We start from the raw sequence: 26,582 nt of genomic DNA on the forward strand, positions 1-26,582 counted from the left end.
CTCCAGCTTGGCCGAGGCAAGCATAATGTTTTCAGAGCTTCTCCAACTTTCTGTGTGCAACAGAATACAGTTTCCGATAACTCAGGACCTGATCTCCATAAACAAAGGACAAATTCTCCAAGCAAATTTGATATTGCTGCACTTATCAGCATGGAACCTCACGAGTATGAGTTCCTCAGGATTGTAGGAACATTTTGTCTCAATCTAGAGCAGTCTCTACAAATAAGACATATGTGGCAAAATGGAAAAGGTTCTGTCAATGGTGCGCATCTCAAGAGCAAATCTTGCCATGTCTTCTTTACTTGTTGAAAGCCGGTCTTTCACATGCGTCATTGAAGGTGAACTTAGCGGCAATTTCGAGATATAGGAGAGTACCAAATCAACCTTCTCTCTGGTCGCATAGAGTAATCAAGGAATTCATCAAAGGTCTCTTCAGGGCGTTCCCTCCGATCCAACGCCCTCTGATCCCCTGGCACCTTAATACAGTACTATCGCAACTTATGAAGCCTCCTTTCGAGCCAATACATAAGGCAGACTTGCAGTTCATATCTTGGAAGACAGCATTGCTCTTGGCCCTCATATCTGCAAGGAGGGTAAGCGAAATACAGGCCTTCTCAATAGCAGAACCCTTTCTTCAGTTTCGTCAGGACAAAGTGATATTAAGGACAAACCCTAAATTCATTCCTAAAGTCCCCACAATATTTCATCTCAATGAACCCGTAATATTACCTACTTTCTTTGGAAATCCTTCAACAGATGCAGAGAGGGCCCTACACTCACTAGACATTAAAATATGTTTAAAATTTTATATCAACAGGACAAGACCTTTCAGGAAGTCTAAACAACTGTTTGTAAATTTTGAGGGACAGACAAAAGGACTGCCTTTATCAAGATCAAGTATTTCAAGATGGATTCAATCGGCTATTGTCAAATGTCATGAAAAAGCTGGGAATCAACTGCGCTCCAAGGTACAAGCGCATTCTACTTGAAAAATGGCAACTTCAACAGCCTTATTTGCAGGAGTGTCGCTGCCAGACATCTGCAGAGCAGCCACCTGGAAGAGTGTACAATCTTTTACTACACATTACTGTCTAGATACTGCGTAGAAGGAGGATACGACAGGGGGGCAAGCTGTTCTACGGCGTCTATTCCAATAAGGTGCCCTTTTTATATTCAGTTATTTTCTGAGTATACAAATGTGTATATATTTGTATGTCTAAAGGAAAAGATTTCAAGAATAAACAGACTGATGAACAAAGTTTGTTTTATACTCTAACTTAAAGTGCTGTTGTATGTCATTATCCAGTACTGGTGGATGGTGTCAAATGGTTATGATATCACAATGCTTAGGAGCAGAACCAGAATACTAAGGTTCTATCCTGGAAATGCTATGATTTTTGGGTACTACTTGCTAATCTGATACAAGCATGTGAATCTATGAAAGATTCAATACTGGAGAAGAAACTAGTTACTTACCTGTACACTATAGTTCTCCAGTATTATCTTTCATAGATTCACATGCGCCCGCCCACCTCCCCGTTTCTCAGGTAGAACCTTTTACCTCTGAGTATATCCATGACTCTCACTTGGGGTCGGAAATCTGTTGTAGAAGAGTTCTGCTGGGGAGTGTGATGTCAGGGCTCGCTACTGATTGGCTGAGTTTTGGACCAAACAATAAGGAAGTCTGGTTACCAAATATTTCATTCTCTATGGGGTTTTCTATGCAGTTCTTTCATCTCTATGATACTGCTTTGATCATTCTGTTACCGTGAGACTCCCACCGTGACGACGGGGAAGATACAAGCATGTGATACTATAGTGTACAGGTAAGTAACTAGTTTCTTCTGTTTCCACTTGCCTCCTATTGAAAGCTAAAATGTTTAATAAAATATTACAGCAGTTTAATCAAGGCGGTCAGGATAGCTCTGAAGTGATGACGAAGTAAGAATAGCCAGGCCTCCAGTTCGAGTATTAAACTGACAGCCGCAGCTACTACTTTTAGGAGCATTCATTTGTGGCAGGGGAGGGGCCAATTGGGAAGACTTAATTACTGCCCATGCATGCTTACAATTGGAAAGAGTCTAACATCCGGACACAGTTCAATTTGCGTCTTAAAGCTTAATTTGAGTGCTTTTTTTGCCACGATTGAGAGACCACAGGTCTCTTGCTGATAGTTGTAACATGCATTTGTTGAAGTACTGACTGTGTGACCCACCAAGGTTGGTACTGATGTCAGTCCGTAACAGGGACTCAAACGATCCAATCTGGCCTTTCTCAGCTTGTGGCACAGGTTGAGAAAGGTCCCCGTACTTTGCAAGGCGTACTTTGCAAGGCCTAGCTCTAGTCAGATGAGGCATTTAGCAACCAGAGTACCTTTTTATAGATTTTGATCACAAGTTGGTTAAGAGCGATACTGAGCTTGCCAAGAGAGATCTCAAACCTGTACGACAACATTTGACCTATCTTGGCTTGCACCACTTCCAGCATTGAAGCTAAACTGGGGCCAGGCAGGTTTTTGGAAAGTTTGGAGAGGCTAACTTGAAGAGCCATGGCTTTTATGACAGTTTCATTTCAATGTTTATTTAGAGTGTCCCTTGAGTCAATATGGATTCCCAGGTACCTGGTGGTTTTGCCAGCTGGATTTAGGGCTTATTGTACCACAAGCCGCCTCCTTCGTAAATATAACCAGTTGGGTTTTCTTTAGGTTTACCTCCCAATTTATTCATGGTGGCAACTGTGTACAGTGTTGAACAGCTGTTGCAGTCCTCCTCTTGTACGGCTTAAGAGGACAAGGTCATCAGCATATAAAAGGTTACTAATCCGATCCTGGGGGGGTGACTGTTGTGTCCAACTCTACTGAAAGATCGGCTAAAAAAAGATTAAGCAGGGGGGCTAGCACACATCCCTGTTTCACTCTCCTTGAAGTCGAAATATTTCTGAATCCGGTGCCGATCTTGACTTGAATCTAGGTTTTAGTGGGGAGGTGGATGATTGGCTCCAATATATGGGCAGGTATTCCCTATTTGGTTTGCTTGGCTCAGAGAGACTCCCTTGGTACATGGTCAATTTCTCGACTGATCGGTTTCACACCATACCCTGCTAGCTATGCACATGGTGATCAGTGCTCATCGGGCCCTTGTCCCTACAGGGAGATTTAGGTTCACATTGCTGAACGAAGTGATGTTATTTCGGAGGTCACTGATATAGTACTTTGCAGAGAATACTAATTCTGCTTTGAACAGGAGTGTACAATAATACGCATTCATAGTAACTCGTTTTTTTTATCTGCCCACGAAAAGCATTAGGAACACCTCGGTGTGGGAGGCAGTTTAAAGCAAAGAGCATGTGACAGATATGGTCCTATTGAGGATCCACTCCTGGATGGAGAAATAACCCACATTATTGCCCATCATTCTCATAAGTGAAAAAGTTGGGTAAATTAGATTATGATCATATCATGACCTGCTTTTCCATGTGCAGGGTGATAATGCAGACAAATTGCTATTTTGGTGGGTGATTAGGGTAAAGGTCCCCGTGTGATATGGCCATTTGTGCTTAATTGAGTCAATGTTGTCCTATCTGGAAAGTATAAGTGATAACTGTCATGAGCATTTTTGGTCAGTCTATGACCAGTGGGATGGGCTAGATAGTGAACAGATCTATATCTTACTGTAGGAGGCTGACATAAGGATCTTGTCATGTGTGGACCAGGAGGGACCAAAATCTTCTTTGACTCATTCAGAAGTAGAAAGAGCAATTTAATCAGGCGGGAAAGACTCATGGTATGGATGGCTGACCAGTAGACCTTAATGTAGACAACATTGAATTGCTGACCCCCTAGGTTTCTGTTGGTTTTTGAATCAGTATTTTCAAGGAGAGGTCCAATTCTCTTTGTGTGTGAGGCACTGATATTATGGTCGTCCAAGCTGAACAAGGATCTTGAAAATTTGTACAGACATTTTACCTGTTAATGTTGTCATAGTCAGTGTGCTTGCAACCACTTTGGCTGCCTGATGACCGTCCTGATACACCTTATTCAATTGAGTTTGATACCTGCTCAGAGTACCAAGCCCAGCCTTAGGAGAATATTTAATATGTTGATTGCCTACAGAAATGAGGGCCCTCACCTCAGTTTGTCAATGTCAGTCTGGCCACCATAAGAAGTGTATGAACTGAAGAGACATTCCTCACTTGTTTGAAGGTTTTGTGTCCATCTCCAATGGCCCATGTTAGAATCACCAAAATGATCACCACTCTCATTCAGATTTCCCTAGGTACCTGCTAGGGCTACCCTCTGTCCCCTTTAATACATTCCCTGGTTGCTGAGCCTCTGGCTTGGTTGACCAGGAGTGGATTACACCTCTATAGTACCAAATATGGCGTACCACCGGTAATTTCACAATATTCTGACAATGTACTTATTAATATGAAGAACCAAATATAAGTGTTCCTGGTCACCCATAACCTGTTTCAAGAAATTGGTGCACTCTCTGGCCTGAGAATCCATTTGAAGCAATCTGTTAAGTATTCACAACTAAGCTGCACAAAGTGACACTTGGAGCGACTACTAATCAGATCTGACTTTAGAGTATATGGGGGTTCGGGTGGGCTCAGAGTTAGTCTCCTCAGATATGTGGAAACGTATGCACTCTACGTGTCCGATGAGAGCCTAGATGCCTCCAAGTGGTCACTGCAAAGCCATTACCAATTCTAACAAGCATTGGCATAGCCAATAGGTCTCGCTTTTGGGACCTTATAAGTGTTCAGACACAGCTATTGGCTTTGCCAATGTTTTTAAGATATGGTGTAGAGCAGTGTGTCACTGCGCAGCATGTTGTAAAGTTATAATAAAAAAGCAGTGTATTTTTTTTTTTACATAATACCAAGAAGATATTACGTAGAATTGAACGACCCTATTAAAAAAAGAATGAACAGAACAAATGTCTTCTAGTTCTTTTGTAAATTCGTGTAGAAGGTAATAAATTGCTTTTTGTAACATTTTCCATAGACTGATTTAGACAAGTATGATTCATTGTCTCTATATAAGGTGTGTGTGATTTAATGTGCTCTGACACCCAATACTATTATGAGTAGTGCTAAAAAATACATGAATGGTAGAGAGGGGCTAGGAAGAGATGAGGGGCACTGTTCGAGGGTGGTAGTGAGGGAATGAGTTGAGAAGGAGGTCATGGGGGGTGGATGGGACAGCAAAAAGATTGTACCTCCGGGCGCCACCAGCAATAAAGATGGGCCTACTAGTCCTGGTGCACAGCACTTTGCAAACACAACTTCGGTCAGGATCCGTGCCCATTTTCACGATAACTACCAATTATAGAAACATGCATCATGTAAGTTCTGGATCATGAGGTGAGCAGAGAGGCCCTTACCTCAGCATGCTGCCCTCAACTGAGACCCTGCAGTAGGTGCACAGAGAGCCCCTTACCTCACCATGCGGCGCCCAACTGATACCCTGCAGAGGTGCACAGAGAACCCCTTACTTCACCATGCTGCCCCCAACTTGCAGAAAATCCTGGAAGCTGGAGTTTACCGAAGCTGTAAGGTGAAAAAATGAGGAATCTGAAGAGGAGCCAGAGAGCCAGGGATGACCCGGGGTGGAGGAGAGACTTCAGTGTGTGTGAGGTACCCTGAGAGGACTGAGTCTTATCTGTAGTCAGGTTCTGCAGGCTGTCGATAGGGCAGTGTGTGACACAGCCTTCCTGGCTCAGCGACGCTGGAACAACAGGGCAGAAGTATTCCAAGACCACAGCTTTCTATATTTGGGGGCAAAGGAAACCACCAGCGCCTCCGCTCGCATTACAGCAGCCAAACAAGGGAAGGCACAAATAAAACATCTAGAACTGTAAAATAAAAAACATAAACTACAGGTTGTGCAGTCAAACACCAAAAGGAGGATAGGATTGGAGAATGGAAGCCGTGGGGTGAGAGTGTGTGGTACCGTTAAGGATTAGAATGAGAGACAACCTCTTCATATCAACCCGGCAACACAGCAAGCAATGACAGCACAGACCTTAAAAGAATGACAGACACCAGCACCACGGATTGAATGAGAAGGTAAGTACTCTGCTCTCCTAACCCGGGACTCACAATGCCCCAACGTCTGTTCTGCACTAGCAGTCTGCTTAACCACACCTGGTGCCAGTGGAATTACGCGTCACGCACCCATATCACACATAATTAAACGTTGCTTCTTGATGGGGTGCCCCTAGAGCGTGTCAAAGAGTTTGACTACTTGGGGATTAGAATCTCCGATAAGTTCAAATGGCAGCCACACATTGAAAAAATGGCTTTAAGTCACAAGCGGGTAGTGGGGGTGTTAGGGAGGGAACAACTCGCCTCAACCTCTAGGCCCATTGCCCCTGCCTTGGAAATTTATGCGGCTAAGGCTGTAGGCTGTGCCTTATATGGAGCCGAACTTTGGGGCTTTTGTTGTGTAGACGTGTCAGTCACTGCAGAAAATAAGTTCTTTAGGGAGCTTGTTTCGCTGCCTAGGGGCACCCCAACTAAGCCACTTTTGAGTGATTTGGGTCGTCGTTCAATCAAGGACTTAATTATGTTGCGACCTCTTTTATACTGGGCTCAGCTATGGCGCACCCCAGAGTTAGCTAGGTAGGCCGATGGCCTAAGTGAGGTAATGAACCTTCAAGGATCCCACAAGATTGGCTGGCTAGTAAATATAAAAAAGCTCCTTCTGGTTACTGGCCTTAAAACTGCATGGGAGTCTGGGGTTGCGCCGACTAAGGCAGAAACCAAGAGCACAGGGACCCTAATCTGGGCAGGCTGACTGACGCATTTCGTCAGCACAAGCAAGTGCCTCGTCTAGAGCCTTATCTAGATTTCATCCAGAAGCCGAGAGACAGGGCTCTCTATATCCTCTTCGTGATCGTACAAGTAAATGGAAGCCCCGCACCAAACGCCCTCGGATTGCCCAACTTGTGTAGGTGTTATTGAAAATATTCCTCACCTTTTTTTGTATGCCCAGCTTACACCAAACCTAGACTGAAGTGGCTTAAAGCTGTATGCCTACAGCTTGAGACTAGGAACAATTCTGTTGCTCTTAGAATACTCCAAGCTGACGCCAGCACAACCTTAGCCTGCGGGGTGGCAACATTTCTAAGCTGGGCTTGGCTGATAAGACTGAAGGCTATATGATGAATTTGTATAATTAACTATTTTAAATCTCATCAAAGCTGTTATAGTTTAATACATCTTTTAACATATTATTGTAAAAATGATTTTAAGATGAAACTTTTCCTTTAACGTATTTATTGTGAAATGTGTTTTAAATTGTAAAAATGCTTTTATGATATTTTATATCGAAATAAAGCTTTGTTGATTGAATACATAATTAAACAGAGATTATACTGGCCTGCTCATTAAGACTATCAACATGGAATGGCGCCGCCTGCCCTTGTAACCCCATTAATTAGTACAGAATTGCAGGTGCTAATTAACAGAGTAAAAAGACTGGGAAAGAAAGAGAGGGGTGTTTTGTGTGCGTGTGTGGGGGAAGAGAGAGAGCATCAAATCTAGTGCGAGTGTGAAAGATCGCACAAGAGAGCGAGGGAAGGGGACGACGGAAATGTCAGCAAGGGTCAGCAAAGTCATTTCCTGAAAAACCTGGGAGTGACGCAACGTGTTAAACCCGGGCCATGTGTGGAAAAGGGATTTGCAGCACGCATTGACAACAACAGCGAGCGGCACGGATTCTGTGAGTTCGTTAATACTCACCTAAATATCTGACAAACCCAGAAACGCTGTAAATCAGTGTGAACGAGGCTTCAAAGACTGTTGGGCTTGGTGAGATAAAATGGTATACGCTGTTCACAGAGTTAAATGCAGACACATGCATATATCGTAGTTCAATGATTTATGAATGGGCAAAAGACATGTGCTAGCTGTTCTACTGTAGAACTGTTCACACATTTGATTTAAAATGTGTATCAACGGAAGGTAAGCTGTCCGAAAGTATGCAGTGTGTGGTGAGCACAGAGGACTGTCCTGAGGGGGAAGTCCGCGGTGCGCACTGTATGGCCAAGGACCCCCCCCACAGCGTGAGTAAGCGCACTCGGAGTGGTAGACGCGTTCTTCGGTCTTGGGCACTCGATGGTGGGCATGTAGGGCACCAGCAGCTCCCCCAGGTCGGCGGCTATTTTCGCCTGCCCGTGTGTCGCGGGACCTGGCCTGGGAATTTGCTGCAGCCTGAGGTGAGAGGGAGTCGTTCGACGGGCCACTGGGGGGAAAAAACAGTGTGAGAGGTGCCAGGAGCCCTGGGGAGAGTGGCCGAAGCGTGAGCGCTGCCCCCGACTGATCTGAGCTTACCTCCTGGGGGCTTCCATGGGAGGACCTCAGGGCCCTGTGTGGAATTTTATATAATATCTACTTGTCCATGGGGCAGGTTGCTTCATAAATCTACTTGTCCTGTAACAAAATCCACTTGTCCCTTTGGTGCCATGTAGTGCAGTAACAGTGCCATGTAGTGCAGTAACAATCTCATTATATAAGAGCTCTGATATAGCCTCTCTGAATATGCCAGGGCTCATACCATAGTAGTGTTTGAATACTTGCGGTCCCCTTATGTTGCCACGTTTTGGCAGATCTACTTACTGGGGCTGAAGGTAGTAGTAAGCAATATTTCCAGGGCTTGAATGCCCTTTTGAGTCTGTGCAAACTTACTAACTTGCATGGTTTAAGGGTTTTCAACAACTCTTCTCTAATCTTTTCCCATATTAAGAAATGTTGGAAATTTACTCCTGACAATGGCAGACGTAAACCTTCTTCCAGAGTTGGGGAAAAAGTGGCTGGAGGGAAAGTGAACTTGCAAATAATCAGATTTTCGCATGAGCAAATCTACACATGCATATTTGCTCATGCTAAAATGCAGTTCACATATTTTGGAGGAGCATTATTTCTTGTCCTACTTCTGTAAATTATTGGGAATTAACGAAAACCCGTATAGCTGCACTTAATGCAAAGACATATACCATGGGTGCACTTTTTAGACTTTCTTTAATAATTGGGACCCCTAATTTGGTCTGGGGTTGACCATGACCTTTTGTGTTGATTAGAATTCTGTCTCTCTCTCTCTCTCTCTGTATCGGCTTGCTTCAGTGTGAGTGATAGCATTCTGCTCTTTCACAAGGAGCATATTGGCACGCAGAGTAGTTTTGTTCAGTGCCAAGAACTACTTATTTTATGTATTTATTTGAAAGGTTTTATATAGCGCTGGCTAGACCCGGAGGTATCAGAGCGCTTTCCATGAGTATCAGACCATAGTTACAGGTTACATCATTACAAAGGTTTCACAGTTATTAGATCATAGCTACATTGTTACAAATTAGGTTGAGACAAGCAATTAGGACAATATGCGTAAGGGAAAAAGCAGGCAAGGGGAGAGATTCATTGGAGGGGGGGTAGGAGCAGGGAAAGTAGATAGCGAATGAAAGGAGGGAAAGAGGAGGGGGAGGGTGAGAGACACAGCACGAACGAAGAGGGGTAGGGTGGCGGGGGCACAAACCGGTAGACGAGTAATAGCTGCGTCCAAAGTCCAGTAAGCTGTGATCCCCGGGGAAGTGGATTACCCACCAAAATATGCATGATGATAAAACTAAATTTGACTGCATTTTCCAAGGCAATACAGGTGAGTATGCTCTAACTGGTTAGGTCAACCTTTTGAGGCTACAGTGAATGACACAGTTGGTCACCTTTCAGTCCTCCATGAACGGAGCAACAATTTTGAATGTTCTATGCAACGCAATTTGAATAATAACTGGTACATATATGTCTACATTATTGTTCTTGTTATGAGGAAGGCTAAAATGGGCAACTTCTCACAATGACCATCAAGAGCTTTATGAGACAGTTAAAGAAACAAAAATATAACCCACAAGTGGAGCCAATAGCGTAAGCTCATAGCGCAAAGAGGCCCAAATCACAAAATTGTGTTTTAGGCGCCGGAGCCGTGACATAAAAGATGGAGATGGTGAAGTGCCTCAAATGGCTTCGGCAGGGCACTCTTCAATCAAAGGAAAAACAATAAAAGTAAGACAGTTATAGTAAACCAGTGCTACTGATGTGCATGCTTTTCTGATACATAATTCAAAAATATGTATACATAACAAAGAAGATATATTTTAATAATCCAGGTCGTCATATCATGCTTAAGTTTTAAATACTACATGGAACTTGCCAAAACATTGCTTTAAAGATGAGCGAATATTAAAGACTACCATCACAGGGCGCATGGTTGAAGTGGGACTGCAGCGTCACCTCCGAGGTATCTTCCCACATCAGGGCACCAACATCTCTGGTTTGTTAACTTCAGATGAGCTCCTGGGGAAACAGAACTAGGAATCCACTGAAACACTTAATTACATTTCAACTGAAAATTTTAATATTTGGGATATGTTAAAGTAATTGACAAATAAATCCCTTGTTGCAGGCCCATTTTGGTACCAGAAACATAATTATGAGCAGAACTAGGCACAAAAAAGTGAAAAGTTCGGTTTTAAGAACTAAAAAATTCTATGTTTAAAAATAGTTCAATATATTCCAATACTATCATTACCAGTACAAAGCTATACACATCTGTTTTGGGGATATTCATAAAATTCAACACTGAAATGTTGACCGCTACCATGATTTCCAAGTAAATAAATGCACCTCGATTAACTACCCGGCAGCATTCTGGCAAATGGGTCTCTTCTGAAAGTGCCCATATCTGTCTAGCACTAATCACCATTTTTATAAACATGAGCCTCAGGTTGGGAGGAAATTGAAGAATGTATGTGAATTAGGACAACCTGGGTCACAAAGAGCTATCATCAGAGCTAGTAGGGTCAATAAAGACCTATAGTAAGTGGTATGGGTATGCTTTTTGAGACCAAATTCTTTTTTGCTTTTGCCAATGTTTGTTATAATGGTGAGGGCCCGGCAGCTCCCACACCAATAAGGTTTTACAAAAACCATGCAAAAACAAGCCACACATTGACAAAATTAAAAAGCTGACCACCAATTTCAGACAACCTGGCTTTGACAATGCTTGTTTATTTGTTTGCTTGTTTATTTTTGTTTCCCATAATCTTTTTGGAACTGGTTACTCTGATTTTTAGGAAATTCTAGCATGCATCTACACATGTTACTAAATGATGCTGAAAAGAAATGGCACCTGAAAGTTTATAGTAGTTTAGCGAAAAGTTTTTTTCCTGCTTTCATTTTTTTAATGAACAGAGTTATTTGTAAAGAAAATAATCATCAATTTTGCTTTCTTTCAAGCTTCTGCAAATATTTGCATCAAATTAGAGAGCATTTTTGGAGCATTATACATAGCTTTGTACTGCTAAACTTTGAAAACGTTTGTACACATTTTTATACTGGAACCAGTGTCAGTAATGCAGTCAGAGCTTACATTTACTTGGAGCGCTCACCCTAATAAAATATTGAACCATGAATACAAGTATGAACAGCAATAATATATGGACAAAAATATTACCTTAACTGCAGACAGTGCCCTTCCCTGATCCATAATGTGGTACTGCAAACGGGAAGCCAAAGGGTTTGTGCTGCTGGGGGTTGGGCCTACTTGTCCCAAGGACAAAATACACATGAAAACGTGTTGCCCTTGACCCCAAACAATATGTCCAGGGCGTCGGGCTATAGGAATTTCACATACATGGACCTGAAGCCTGTCAGCAACTTTGGCCGCCCGACTTGCCTGCTGTGGGGATCCTGTAATTGTCGTCCTAGAAGGAGCTGGTGTGGTCGCGTGGGCAAGAGGACAGATGGGTGTGGGAGATGGTAAGGGCTTCGGGAGAGGGTCATAGAATAAGTGTGAATGCTGTAAATGATAACACAAAGAAATGTAGAAATGCAAACGCAGCCAAGGGGGTTTGAGTGTAGGCGGAAGTCAGCAGGACTGCTTCACGGCACGCACACAAGTTTGATGTGAGGCAGCAGGGGGAGGGGAGAGAGGAGGGGGCCTGCGCCTGTTTCCCTTGCGGGAGCGAGCAGGAACCATCTGTTAATTACAAACAGATGGTTTGAAAGCTTAGTCCCGCAAGGGAATCGCCAAATCTGCACGCGTTGCCATTCAAAGCAATGCAATGCGTGTGCGTTTTTGACTGCAAAACCGAATGGATTTCTAAAGGTCTTTTTCCTAAGCAGTGCGTGTGCGCTGCACAGGCGAGACCTAAAAACACTTCAATTTAACTTCCTGTGATTCGTTTTTTAGGTCTCAGCCTACGTAGGCTGCGCTTGCGCAGTCTCGCTGGCGAGATCTTATGTTTTTCAGTGTGGGGCTTGAACCCGCCCCTCTTCTCCATTGGCTGGCTTCCTAAACGGAGGCCAGCCATTGGAGGAGAGTGGCTTCTGTCCATTTAAGCCCCGTATTTTTGGGAATGAGAGACGTATTTTTTAGGTTCTTTCTCTTCCCATTTACATTCCAGCCAATGGGAAGAGGAGAGAACGAAAAACATGCCCCTCAATCCTGAAAATGACGTGCGTTTCTCCGAGGCATTTCTGCATGACCTCGGAGAAACATGGTGGTGTTTCCATGTTCATTGCGTGGGAGCGGGTGAGTGATCGGAGGACGGGGCCTGGTTGCCCCCAGTCTTCCCCCGCCGTACTTCGGCTCTTTCTGGAGCTGCTTGGCTCCGCTCGTCTCCCCCCTTTCCTTTGCCCGCAGCCCTCCTCCGTCCCGCTCTTGCCTCCCCCCTTCCCTCTGCCTGCAGCCCGCCTCCGTCCCGCCTCCCCCTTCCCTCTGCCCGCAGCCCTCCATCCCGCTCTCGCCTCCCCCTTCCCTCTGCCCGCAGCCCTCCTCCGTCCCGCTCCCCCTTCCCTCTGCCTGCAGCCCTCCTCCGTCCCGCTCTCGCCTCCCCTCCTTCCCTCTGCCCGAAGCCCTCCTCCGTCCCGCTTTCGCCTCCCCCTTCCCCCTGCCCACAGCCCTCCTCCGTCCCGCTCTTGCCTCCCCCCTTCCCTCTGCCCGCAGCCCTCCTCCGTCCTAAGGCATAGAGGTCTTCTAAGCTCTAAAGAGTCCATGACGCCAAAAGGTGTTCTACTGCTTTTTGGGACATGTGCCCCACAGAGAACTGTACAATTATTGGAGAGAGTGCATCTAAAAAGTACCTGTGAGCTGTGAAGGTGATTGTCACAGGCAAGTAACTTTCTCTCACTTATGCAAAATCACCCTAAAGAATATATCTATTGATACGTTCATATTCTGTGGCAATAACATTTCCAAACATTTTGCAAATCAAAATAGACTATCCTTGCATATGTCCGTATAGGAATATTCTGCAATAACACTGAAGCAAGACTACACTCTTATTGATGAGCAGATGTACTGTTACAGTGGTATACTCACACACAGAGGGCTCCACCGGCACAACATACAGTCACAGAAATATAACAAGAAAACAGAAGTAAAGTAGCATACATAGACAGTCATGCGTTCGTTTGTGTCAATTAATTAGAATTGATACAATTGCAGACAATAAATCATAAAACCGCAATAGATCAAACACCAGTCTTAAAACCAAACATTAAAACAGCACTTTGTAAAATGATTAATTAGCTTTTTAAAACGGTTAATGTTGCAGCACTGGGAGTTGTCAGCGCTACACTTCATTTGTTCTCAGATTGCAGGAAACATTTAATTAACAAAGGTTCCAAAGACTGGAGAGTCAAGTGCATCGGAAGAGAGGTGGTCATTCTAAATTCCGCACATAGGCACAGATATTCGAACCTATATGCACAGACATAACGGATTATATGCATACTCAGAAATAGCTTTATATGCGTAAATGTATATATTGTGCCTTATGCACACATTAGCACTGGCACAAACACACCAAACAAAATGCAGGTAGATTCAGGAAGTCGAAGTGACAACTTATTGAAATGGGAGGTTGGACGCCGAGTATGCGCGTGTTGTCTCTGGGGTGTATTGTAGGACTTGTACTGTTATTAAAATGTGTAGGATAGGAGGGCACGTGCTTTCACAAGTCTATTTCAGAGGGTCCTTGCCAGATCCGGTCACTCCACCCCCCAGGGTACGGAGAAGAGATCTTGTGTCTGCCGAGGGACAAGGCGTCCCCACTCCCGCCTAGAGGCGCGGAGAAGAAACACCCCCACTGCACCGGCAGATGATTGGGACTGCAGCTCATGTTCGCGTGACCTCTGCTACGAAAAGTCGCCTGTCAGCTCCGCGAGCTCTTGGCGAGGAAGGATAGAAGAAACCAAGGAGGGGGGGGGCAGAGAAGAGGGAAGGAGGGGGCAGAGCAAATGGAAGGGAGAGGGAGAACAAAAAGGCAGTGCGGAAAGAAGAGGGACAGGGGGAGGTGAGATGTAGCACAGTGAGATAAGTGAGGGGTGAAGGAAGGACAGGAGGGAGCTGCTTGATATTCGCCTCAGAGGATCCAGCTCAGAGGGCCAACGGGTGGGGAGAGCGCCTGCAGCCAGACACAGGGGAGAGAGAAGGGAGCAGAGCAGACTGAGGTGCTGTAGGGAGAAGCAAAGGTAACGGATAGGTGGGGAGAGACATAATGCCTAAAGGAAGTAAGAAAGGAGAAGAACTAAAAAAAAAAGACAGAGAAAACAGAAAACATTGGGGCATTTACAACAATAAGAAAGTGAAACAATGGGAAAAGAAGCAAAGAAGTGGAAAGATAACGGAAAAGAAAAGAAGGGATAAGAAAAAGTGGGTGCAGAAAGGGCGAGTAGCAGAGGCAAGCAGGGAAGTAGCAGTGAAAACGAGCACGCAATGAAGACATTATGAACAGAAAGCGGACGAAAAAGACTCGCTAGAAAATATTCTTGCTTCTTCCCCCCAAACAGCAGTAGAATTTGTGGTACGTTCTTTTCTGCTACTTTTGTAACCAGTCCCCCACCTTTTGCCGACCCCTGCTTCCCATGTGGTGTGTACCCTTAGCCTCTTGGTTACGGGTGCGGTGTAGTATGGTGCCGGATATACAGTGGCTTCACTCAATATGGCGCCCTCCTCTACAGAATTGATGAAGCGGCCCTGAGTCTACTGACAAAACATTGACCGTGTGCTGGAGGGGGCCCCCAGAAAGGTTGGGGGTCCTCCCAAAACATCAGAGGCTGCATGGGGTCTGCGTTTCAACCCTGCATTTGTTGTGACAACATTGGGGTTGTTTTGTACACCTGACATCCTTTTGACGCACTTCTTCTTCCCTGGTCCCTCAGTTCAAGTCTTTCACGAACCCCTCCTCGTTCAAGGGTCCCGTGGACTCCCCTAGGACAACAGAATCAAATGCATAGGGCGTGCATCAACTTTTAAAAGTCTGTAGATCAACACTACCTGAGGTAATCGGTGCAACTCGAGGACACAACAAACACTGGCAAAGCCAATAATTCTTGCCAATGGGAGAGATATTGGCTTTGTCAATTTCTTTTTGCCATGTTGTAACATAGCGCTGCTGCTGTGCAGCATGCCTGAAAGTTAAAACATAAGTGTAAAGAAAAACATAGCACTGACTGCGAGAGCCCCGCCCTACCTTGCACACCTTCAGGAAAAGCCTAAAGACCTGGCTCTTCGCCTAAAGCGGAGTTGCACTCCCCCCCCCCCCCCCCCCCCCATGCGCCTTCAGACCCTCACGGGTGAGTAGGGAGCTTTAAAATTCCCTGATAATTGATTGATTATCGTGACGGCACTGAGAAAAAGAACAGGGAGCATTGTGGCAGGGGAATGGAGAGTACAGGCACAAACCAGAACTGCCCCCTTTCACCATTTCTATTTGCTGTGGTGGTTGCGCCGTTGGCAAGGTTATTGTGCAGGAACATGGATCATTGTGGCTAATGGCTGGCCCACCTTGAACCTAACGTGTCCCTCTATGCTGATGATGTGTTGGTTCATTTTGTGACCTCACAGAATGTTGTTCCCAGGATCCTAATTGAAATGTTCTCTATTTTGGTGCAGCGCGTAACCATGGAATACATGTGTGTGTGTGGCTCTGTCTGTGTGTGCGTGTGGCTCTGTCTCTGTGTGTGTGTGTGTGTAGCTCTGTCTGTGTGTGTGGTGTGTGGCTCTGTCTCTGTGTGTGTGTGTGGCTCTGTCTGTGTGTTTGTGTGTGTTGGGCTCTGTGTGTATGTTGGGTTCTGTGTGGCTCTGTGTGGAAAGCTTTTTTTGTAGGTGGGTCTGTGTGAGGGTGGCTCTATGTGTGTGTAGGTGGGTCTGTGTGAGGGTGGCTCTGTGTGCATGTAGGTGGTTCTGTGTGGGTTGCTCTGTGTGTGTGTGGGTGGCTCTACGTGAATGGCTCTGTGTGGGTGGCTCTGTGTGGGTGGCTCTGTATGTGTGTGTGGGTGGCTTTGTGTGTGTGGCACTGTGGGTGTAAATGCAATAGGTCTCGCATTTGTGAGAGATTAAGCTATTGGCATTGTAAATGACATTTCCATTTATTTATATGTTTTAAAAACAAAAACATAAATAAAAAATAATGTCATGAGCAATGCCATTAGCTCTAACTTTAACAATGCAGAGACCATTGCATTGTAAATGCTTGTTTACAGCTGAGTTGGGGGGAACTGAAATACCGCTGCCCCTTTTAATGGATTATTCAAAAATTAGTAAACCTCAGCAACCACCAGTACTGACTTCTTTTCTGCAATAGGTCATGGAAATGGTCCTGGATGAATATATTTTATTCTCCCAATCCCAAAGAATTTCTAGGCAGCCTGATCCACCTAAGTAATCGGCTGTGGCCTAGATTAGATCAACCTGAAGAATGTACCTCAGAATATGATCAATGCTGGGTGCTCTTAGAATGTATCTCTATGCTGGGATAAATCCAGTGTGTTTGGACTTTACTATTTAATGCAGTGATTCCCAAATTTGTGCGACCCACCTACCTTTAATGGAAATGAGACGGGCAATTTTTTTATGTATCCAAATTGTCTGTGGTAGCACACTTTTATTTACAGGCAGCACATTTCCCACTGAAATGGATTATAAGGGTAATATTTATCAAAGATTTGTGTCGCCTTTGCGCCACGCAAGACGGTGCAAGGGTGACACAAAGCCTAGAATGCCTCATTTATGAGTTTTTGGTGTGGGGCAGAGCCGCAGGCCTTCCCGCTGCTCTGCCCTACGGCATAAGAAAAAGGCAGGAATGTGCAGTATATATCTGGGTGGAGTGGTGGGGGCGGCATGGCAGCAGGAGCATCTAAAGGGGGGCGAGGGTGGTGGGGGGCTGAATATTTTTTTTTACATGCATGTTGCTGCAGCTGCCTCACGCTTCTTTGCCCCGTTCTGCTGCCGCCGACAGTTCCTGGGGCAACAGACTCCCCATCCAATGCAGACGCTGCTCTCATACTATGAGAGCAGCGTGGGGATTGACCAGAGCGGGCTTGTTTTACACTCCGCTCAAGGCACAAGGAAGTCTGTACCTTTCTCTAACCCTACTGTAGAATTCTGCCGGGTTAGAGAAACCTAAGTGCGCATGTCTGCTTGGCCACCCTAGGACAACCGGCCAAATCGACATGCGCACTTAGAAGTGCACTACATTATTCCCCCCTCTCACGAGGAAAAAGGAAAAAGCCTCAGGGGATTTTCTGCAACACAGGCCCCCTTGTACCATGGTTCAAGGGTGCCTGCATTGGCACTAGGTAGCACTTTGTGTGCCATCGCAGCCATGGAGCAGGAATGCGCCATCTTTTGATAGATATGGTGCATTCCTGCCCTCTCTCATGCATCGCAGTAAGGTGTCTTGCTGCGTTACATGAAATAATAGATATTGCTCTGAATTCGCACAAATAGTTTTACCGACAAAACTACATTGCACACAAATGGTATTGTGTGGAAATTGGGTTTCAGTGAATCTTTATCAAGTGTGCATCACCAAATAAAGGGGGATATTTACAAGAAAACGTCGGATCACGGTGTTATGGTGTTATGATAAATTTGACAACACCCGCTCCGACATTTTCAAAATGCAGGGATGCCCTGTATTTACAGAAATACTGCGCACCTGTGTTTCCGCTGGCCCTGAAAAAGCTGCTTAGCGCCAGCGCAGGCACCCTTGCACCATATTGCTAGGGTACTTGCGCTGCAGAGGTGCCTTCCTGCACATAAACAAACAATAATGGCGATGTATTTTTCTGTGTGTACTGCAGAATGTATCACAAATAGAAAGAGCAATAAATTAGGAGAAATTAATAATTTCTTGTATCGCCCTCTTAAGACCACATATTACCTGGCCTTAGTTTTTGGCGCTGCTCCAGCCTTTAATATCTGGTGCAGCATCATAAAGCAATGGGTGTTGCGGTGGAACGCCCACTGTAACACAGATTGCCTGCCCCTTTGGCACAGCAGACTGTAGTGGAATGGAAATATTCAGAAGGTGGTGTTAAACCACGTGAAGTCGCTTAGCACCAACTTATAAATATGGGAAATGCTGCTATGCCACCGAGCGTCAAAAAAAGTGACACTGCGGTAGAGTTAGGGGGCTTGTAAATATGCCCCAAAGTGTCTTGATTTGTTTTGATCCTATTAAAATCTTTGTTTCCATCACATTTCATAATTACATATTAATTTCCTGCATTTTAGCGTTCTTAACTGCTGATGTGTACAGCTCATTTACAGGTTACATTTATTTGTGTTACAAAAAATGACATGCTACTGCCTTTCCTTTCACAGTCCACTTTACTCTTCTTTCTGTGACTGCAAAGTGAGAGGAGTTTGTAAACGCCAATCCCCAGGTTAAAATGATAAGCAACAGTGGGTCAAATATATCCTGACAAAACCCCTGCCTTAGAAGCGCAGCAAATGTGACAAAGATAAATTCAAAATGTAACTGCCCTCCTCATTAAGGGCCAGATGTAGGAAAGCAAATACCGGTCGGTAACGGCTGATTTTGGTCGTTACCGACCGGTATTTGGAGTTTGGGATGTAGGGGCATGTCAAGATACAGATTCAGTAATTTTACTGAATTGGGGCCCGATGTAGGTGGCAAATACCGGTCAGAAACGGCCAAAATCGGCCGTTTCCGACCGGTATTTGGCACTTTGAGATGTAGGGGGCCAGTATTTACCTATTCGGTATATTTACCGAATCGGTAAATTTACAGAATCTGTAAAATACCGAATCGGTATTTTTACCGATTCGGTATCTTCCAGATGTAGGTGGGACTCTTCTGAGTCCCACAGGCCTTTCAGATTCGGTATTTTAACACCCAATCCAATTGGGTGTTAAAATACCGAATCCAGGTGTGCATGCACATGTGTGCATGCACACCTATGCCATTTGACAGACAGACATGCCCTTAGGGCATGTCTGTGTGCCACATGGCACACAAGCCAGTATTGGGGGTGCTAGAGGGTGTCAAAGTGACACCCCCTGCACCCTTGCAGAAATCGGTAATTACCGAATTGGTAAATACCGATTCGGTTATGCCCATTGATTCCTATGGGCTTCAATGCCCATAGGAATCAATGGGCATTACCGATTCGGTATTTACCGAATCGGTAAATATCGATTACTTCCGATTCGGTAATTTTTAAAATAAAATTACCTACATCTGCCCTTCTCTTTTTTACCACTTCTTAAATACCGATTCGGTATGAATCGGTATTTATGAAGTGGTAAAAAAGATTTACCTACATCGGGCCCACTTAGGGCCCAATGTAGGTAATCCCTGATTACCAATTCTTAAATACCGAATCATACCGATTCGGTATTTAAGAACTGGCAATCGGGATGTAGGTAATTTTACCGATTTAAATACCCAATCGGTATGATTCGGTAATTACCGAATCGGTAGTTACCGATTCGGTAATTGCATTCATTCCTATGGGCCTCCAGGCCCATAGGAATGAATGGCAATTACCGAATCGGTAAATACCGATTCGGTAATTGGGGGAAACTTGGGGCCCGATGTAGGTAAATCCCATTTACCGATTTAGAAATACCGAATCTCACCGATTCGGTATTTCAAAATCGGTAAATGGGATGTAGGTCCCAACATCTGGATTCGTTACCGAATCCTTAACAATTCTTTAATTACCGATTCGGTAAATACCGAATCGGTAATGCCCATTCATTCCAATGGGCTTTGAAGCCCATAGGAATGATTAGGCATTACCGATTCGGTATTTACCGAATCGGTAATTAAAGAATTCACAAGGGTGCAGGGGGTGTCACTTTGACACCCTCTAGCACCCCCAAAACGGGCATTTGTGCAATGTGGCACACAGACATGCCCTAAGGGCACGTCTGTCTGTCACATGGCACATGTGTACATGCACAGATGTGCATGTACACAGGAATCAGTATTTTACCATGGATTTGTATTCCATGGTAAAATACCGATTCTGTAACCCATGTGCCAAAGGTAAATTTTCTACCTACATTGCTTTTTCGGTAATTTTAACGAATCGGTAAATATTACCGAATCGGTAATTATTTTACAGATTCGGTACATATTACCGAATCGGTAAATATACCGATTCGGTAATGATACCGATTCGGTAAAATGACCGAAAATGTGCCCCTACATCTCGGTAGCCCTTTACCGATCGGAAACGGCCGAAAATCGGTATTTTCGGGCGATTGGGATCGGTAAAGGGCTACCTACATCGGGCCCATAGAAAGGTGGCAGGGTGTCACTTTGACACCCTGTTGCACCCCTCAATTGTGCATGGGTGCACATGTTGCAGACATACATGCCCTTAGGGCATGTATGTCTGCAACATGGCACTGTTTTAAAAGCAAAAAAAATGCTTTTTAAAGGGTTTTCATTATTTACCACCAACTTCTAGTTGGTGGTAAATAACGAATTCTTAAACCCCTGTAGCACTGATTACAGTGCTACCTACATGTCAAGATACAGATTCGGTAATTTTACTGAATCGGTATTTTACCGAATCGGTAAAAATACCTATTGCTTAGACTTTCGTGACACGCCAAAAATCTGTTTGTGATCCATAGTTTGTGAAACACTGGCTTGTTATGAACCTTCAGGGAGCATTGTACGTGACATCTAGTTGCAGAGAGATTTTTTTAGGCAACGTTGGTCCTTCTCGACATGCAGTGGACAAATCATACAACAGTGAAGGATTTACTACCTGGTAACTAAATCATTTTGCCCTCTGATGTACCACTACCACCCTTGTAGAATTGCCGGTATTAACCCCTCAATGAATGGTGGAAAAACAGCCTGTCACACAGACTGTGCCATTTTGCCTTACAGAATTCTCACTTTCTGCTCACCATTCAGTAGTCAGCAGCGCTGGTGCAAGAGTTTCTTGGTATATTATAAATATTCCTTTGCCTTTATCTCTCAGCTGTTAAAGACAGTTCCACTAGGAAATGCATTTCGAATCTAGCCGTGAAACAGACCAGACGGGATTTTTGTGCAGCAGTATGGAGAAAAGAAGTTCTGGAGTCTCTTTTTTAAGTAACCTACTCTAAAAGGAAAGGCTTACAAGACAAATTACGGCCAAACATCAGTATGAGACGCCAAAGCGGGTCTCAGTATAAACCAGCCAGTCATTGACAGACCTGAGGTGTTTGATTGGCATGCGAAGGGAAAGGAGGGGCGTGGTGGAGGACTGGGACATATAAGCACACTACTATTTGCAAGCCTTCAAAAGCAGCCCTTTTGATCAGTATTTTATGGTCTCTTCACCAGGTGGTGGTAGTTGTAATTCGCTGAGAATTTATCGTAAGAGAATGAACATTTATGCAAAAAAGTTTACATTTTTTCTCTGGCTGGGAATGTTTAGCAAAATGCAGAACGGTAATCTTTGAAATAGTTTTATAAGGATTTAGCAAATACATATAATTTAAAAGAGCTTTTAAGGAAGTGAAAAATGTATTTCTGTGTAACATATTGATCTTTCATCATAGTTGAAACATGGCCCGAAGAAAACCAAGACATATGCGATACGAAGAGGAGTTCCACGCTTGTTACAGAGACGGTGGTACAAGCTGCAGAAGTGTGTGCTCCATTACTAGAGGGAAAGCCTCCTGATGACGTCTGTGCTACGGATCAAAAGCCATTTGTTAACCGTGAGATTTCGAACATTGGTGTGTGTGTACCCGAAGTACCCATACAACGTAAGATGTCTGCAGAAAAAGCAGATGTTTGTGAAGTAAAAGAGGAGGTCAAGTGTACAACTGGCCCAATAGTACCTGCACCTGATGATCCTTGGAAATGTGATGAGGATCTACCAGCTCAGCAACCACCTCCAGCATCTCGTCCATCTTCCCGTCCACCCTCCCGTCCACCCTCCAGTCCACCCTCCCGTACACCTTCCCGTCCACCCTCCCGTCCAGCCTCCAGTCCACCCTCCAATCCACCATCCCGTCCACCCTCCTGTCCATCATCCCGTCCACCCTCCCAGCCAACTTCTCGTCCACCTTCTCGACCAGCATCAGCGGAGAAACATGTAGAGATAAAACTAGAGACACCTGATTCTTGTCCTGTAGTGCCAGAGCCAATAATAAAACAAGAGCCAATACTAAAACAAGAGCCAATAATAAAATCGGAAGACATTAAAAAAGAACTTGTTGATGCCTGTCCTGTAGAAGATAAACCAGTTTCTAGGCCACAGACACCACCAGTCTCTCCACCCGCAGAAGTACCACCTCGCCCTATCACACCAGATGTATGCATTTCAAAACCAACGTCTCCGCCTGCATCCCGGCCCGCTTCACGACCCGCTTCCCGCCCTGCTTCCGTTCCTCCTTCCCAACCACCTTCCCGTCCCCCTACACCATCTGATGTGAGTAAGACTCCTGAAGTTACACGCCCCAAAAGCTCAGACATTGATGGCTGTGTTGTTCTAACCCCGCCTGTTCCCGGAACTAGGTCAATTACACCACCAGCTTCAACTCAACCTCCAAGTCCTATTCAACCTGCTACACCTACTCCTACTCCTACTCTTTCTCCTACTCCTACTCCAACTGCAACTCCAACTGCAGCTCCAGAGGTATGTTCTGTGCCAACAACCCCGCGACGGCAGCCTTCGCCTAAAGCCAGAGAGATCTTGCCAACGCCTACTTACTACGAACCTCCTTGTGAACCAACTACTGCATACGTGCCTGCACAAGATAACACCATGGCCCGAATTGTTAGGGCCACTTCAGAAACATATGCTAATGTGGAACCCAAGCTGGTTCAACGTGTCCCTGAAATAGGTCAAGCCACCTGTACAACACCTCCTTACCAACCTCCTGGTAATTATATGATGGACCAGGGAGGTCCAATGTATATTGAGCAAATTCCTCAGGAAATTCTAATCCCAAGCCAAGGTGGTTCTAGGCCGCAAGATCGTTCGCCACAAGGTTATGGAAGTACATATCCTTACCAGAGTATCCAGTCTGGTGCTATGCAGCAAGCATGTATTTCGGATATGCCTCAGCAAGGACTCATGCCAAACCAAGGTAAGAACATTTGCCATTATAAAGATTTGCTCACAATGTTTTTTTTGTTTATTGTCTTTATTGTTATTTTACATGAAAATACAAAAAGAAGAAACCACTTCAACAGTTCAACAGTGCAGCATGATCCCCAATACACATATGCGATGTACAGGCCATGAGAAGCTCAGACTGGGCATCACTGAGAGGTGTCATACACCTGGGTCTTTTCCCATCTATTACATCTTTCATTAGCACAGACCAGATCCCCCATCTAGCAGACATATTTTGTTCCAAATTCTACTCTGGGAGGGAGAGGTGGGACATGCACCTCCCTTAGCCTACTTCTCACCACTACCAACTGTGCACATCCTCCTATGGGGACCCTGTATCCAAAGCAGGGGGCACCTTCAGGGGTCTCCTTCCTCCTCCTCCTCCTCCGCTGTCACCAAATTCTCCAACATCACCTCCGATATCTCTGAGTCTCACTTTGCCTTCTCTTTAGTCTTCACTCTTTTCAGCCTACACTCCTCTGCTACAGTCCATTCCTGTAGGTCAGTCAGCCACCTCTGCAATTGGGGGGGGGAGAGGTTCCGGGCTAATCCAGGGAATCATCTAGCACCATCCCCAGTAAAGCAAGTCTATGACTCATCTTCCCATTTTTGGGATTATCAGAAGGCTAAGGAGACACTTGCAAGCCATTCTCTCTAGCTTGACTCCAGTGACCCTCCAGGGATTCCACACCACCCCAGCCCAGTAGACCTCAAGTTTGTGGCATTCCCACGTTACGTAGAGAAATATAGCTTTGGTCGTACCTCATCTGGCACATCCGTCTTCGCAGTCAGAAAATATGCTATGCAAACGCTGCAGCGTGAAATAAGCATGGTGTAGATAATAGAACTGTGTGAGCTTACAATGCGCATTACTGGTGGTGTCTTTCACTTGGGCACAATCATGTTTCCGCTCGCCATCAGTTAGTGGTTCGCTTTTGCGAACATAGGCCATGTCAATATGTCCGTCCTCTTTCAGTGATGCATATAATCTGGAGATGAGAAAAGATTTGACCTTTACGCTGGAGAAAGGCTGTCCAGAATACACCTGTCTTGTTTTTAAATGCTGTACCATATATAGTGAACAGTGGTTTTTGCTGTTATGCTATCTTTTCACAGATCATGCGAACTTTCAAGAAGCATAGCTTTCCCTCAGTTAGGAGTGGAGAAATATTTGCTAGACAGCCCTAATTTAAGGAAAACTGTCCACAGAGTTGAACAGAACCAGAGTAAGCTTTATGCAGGGTTCTGCTATTTCGTACCTAATGAGATGGCAGTTCAATACATTTAGAAACCAATAAATGTGGCCATTTGTAACAGACAATGGACGGACCATTGTTGGCCTGATGCTCTCTCAGTTCCCCTTCGGTATTAAGTGTTCATGTTCTTGGCCTCTGGTCACAAGAGTAGATGCCTTTGTTTAAAAAGGCTTCTTCAAGGCTGCTGAAAAACGTGCTAAATTAATTTGGGGTGTGACAGGAAGGGAGAAGAGTGAGGGCAAAATATTTGTGAATTTGTATTGTGACAGGAAAGAAATGTTAAAGCAAAATACTTGTGAACTTGGGGTGCAACACAAAGGAAGAAGAATTAGGGCAACATCTGTGAATTTGGGGTGCGACAGGAAGCGATATGGTGATATGTGAGTGGAGGGAAAGGTCATGGATTGTATGGAGGTTTCAAAATCAAATGTTACCATGTCTTTCTCTTCTATCAGCCTGGTTCATCAGCATTTGGCGCTTTTTCTTTGAATAGTTGCTTCTGGCTTTAATAAGCTCAATAGGGTGGAAGGTCATTAGTTTGGAAAGTAGGATGCTGACAAAACGGGCCATAGAATTCCTGTAAAAATCAATAAGTTTGGGGTGAGTCCTCTCACACTGGCAGCCAAGCCAAAACCCATTTTGTCCTTGTTCTAAATGTGCTAGATCTTGCGTAGAGTGAATCTTCATGAGTGAAACTAAAATATTAAAAAATTTGAAATACATTTTGTTCATTGTTGGTTGAGAATGTGAAGGACTGGATCATTGTTTAACATTCCTTTTTCCTTTTAATTTGTATATTTACTCAGCGGGTGCAAATAGCACGAGGGAACTGGTAGGGGTTGAGTATTTTCCGTGCATGCACAGTGTGTCTACATCACTAACTATAATTATTTTTACCCTGAAGAAGACCCGAGACCTTTTAGGCTAGCATAGGGGTCGAAACATGCTGGTAACAAAATAATTAATCCGGGATTAAGTGATTCATTGGTTTTCACGCTATAACTCAATGTTCGATTTTTAACCATTCCAGAGGTACTCTTTATTAGAGCAGGTTTTGGGTTTACCTCAAGGTATTTTTAACAACTTCATTCCTACCAAATCAACAGGTTCTTAGATTTTGTCCTGGCAACAGATTTCTAAAAACTCCCGGGATTATGAATAGTTGAGTCCACTGAGGTGGCACTGTTCCTACTCCAGTGTGAAGGGTAGTCAAATGATGAAGCATGGCTTGATAAGTTAAGGATGAGACAACCTCTTAGAAATCTTTTGATGACCCTCTCCAAAAGAAGTCCAAATTACTAATGGGCAACATGGGCACTAAAATAACCTCAAGAAGTTTTGTATTAACGATTTTTATATTAGGTGAAATACTTGAGGTGTTACCTCCTACTCTCCGTGTGGGAACAAAGATTTCCTATGTAACACGTTACGTGGCTGATAATATTTTTATAAAGGGGAATTAAGTCTTGTGAAGGGAATGACTGCATGTCCAGGAGATCATTTAGAATTAACAACTGTTTTACACAACATGAAGATTAAGGCACAGGCTGCAAACATGACATAACCGTACATAGCAAAACAATTGTAATAGGCATGTGTAAACCGGATGGAAATTGGGCCATACTAGGAAGTCGTTTTATTGGCAGACTATTTCATTAAAATGGCACCAAGCTCCATATATTGCTTATTGATCCTGTATGCTGGAGTTCTGAAAAAACACCCTTGGAAGTGAATTATTTTTACCATTTTGAAGTCTCTTCCCCAAAATAGGCCCATGGCGCCCTTACTTCTCATCAAGTCCATCACCTCATTCTGCAGAACTTGCCATGAATCCACGGGAACATTGCTGATTATGTAATGCCTTGTGTCTGATGTCAG

The 26,582-nt window shown here is 44.4% G+C and overlaps 1 protein-coding gene across 1 annotated transcript in view; it reads left to right on the top strand.

Annotated features, from left to right (window-relative positions):
* Window positions 1-26,582, top strand: part of CABYR (calcium binding tyrosine phosphorylation regulated) — a 298,157-nt gene that overhangs the window by 70,921 nt on the left and 200,654 nt on the right. Inside the window, exon 3 of the mRNA XM_086965648.1 lies at window positions 21,881-23,419. Within this exon, the coding sequence (XP_086821774.1) occupies window positions 21,881-23,419 (1,539 nt within the window). The remainder of the gene's footprint in view (window positions 1-21,880; window positions 23,420-26,582) is intronic.

This window comes from Lissotriton vulgaris, chromosome 4_1, assembly GCF_964263255.1.
Source record: "Lissotriton vulgaris chromosome 4_1, aLisVul1.2, whole genome shotgun sequence".
Classification (NCBI taxonomy): domain Eukaryota; kingdom Metazoa; phylum Chordata; class Amphibia; order Caudata; family Salamandridae; genus Lissotriton; species Lissotriton vulgaris.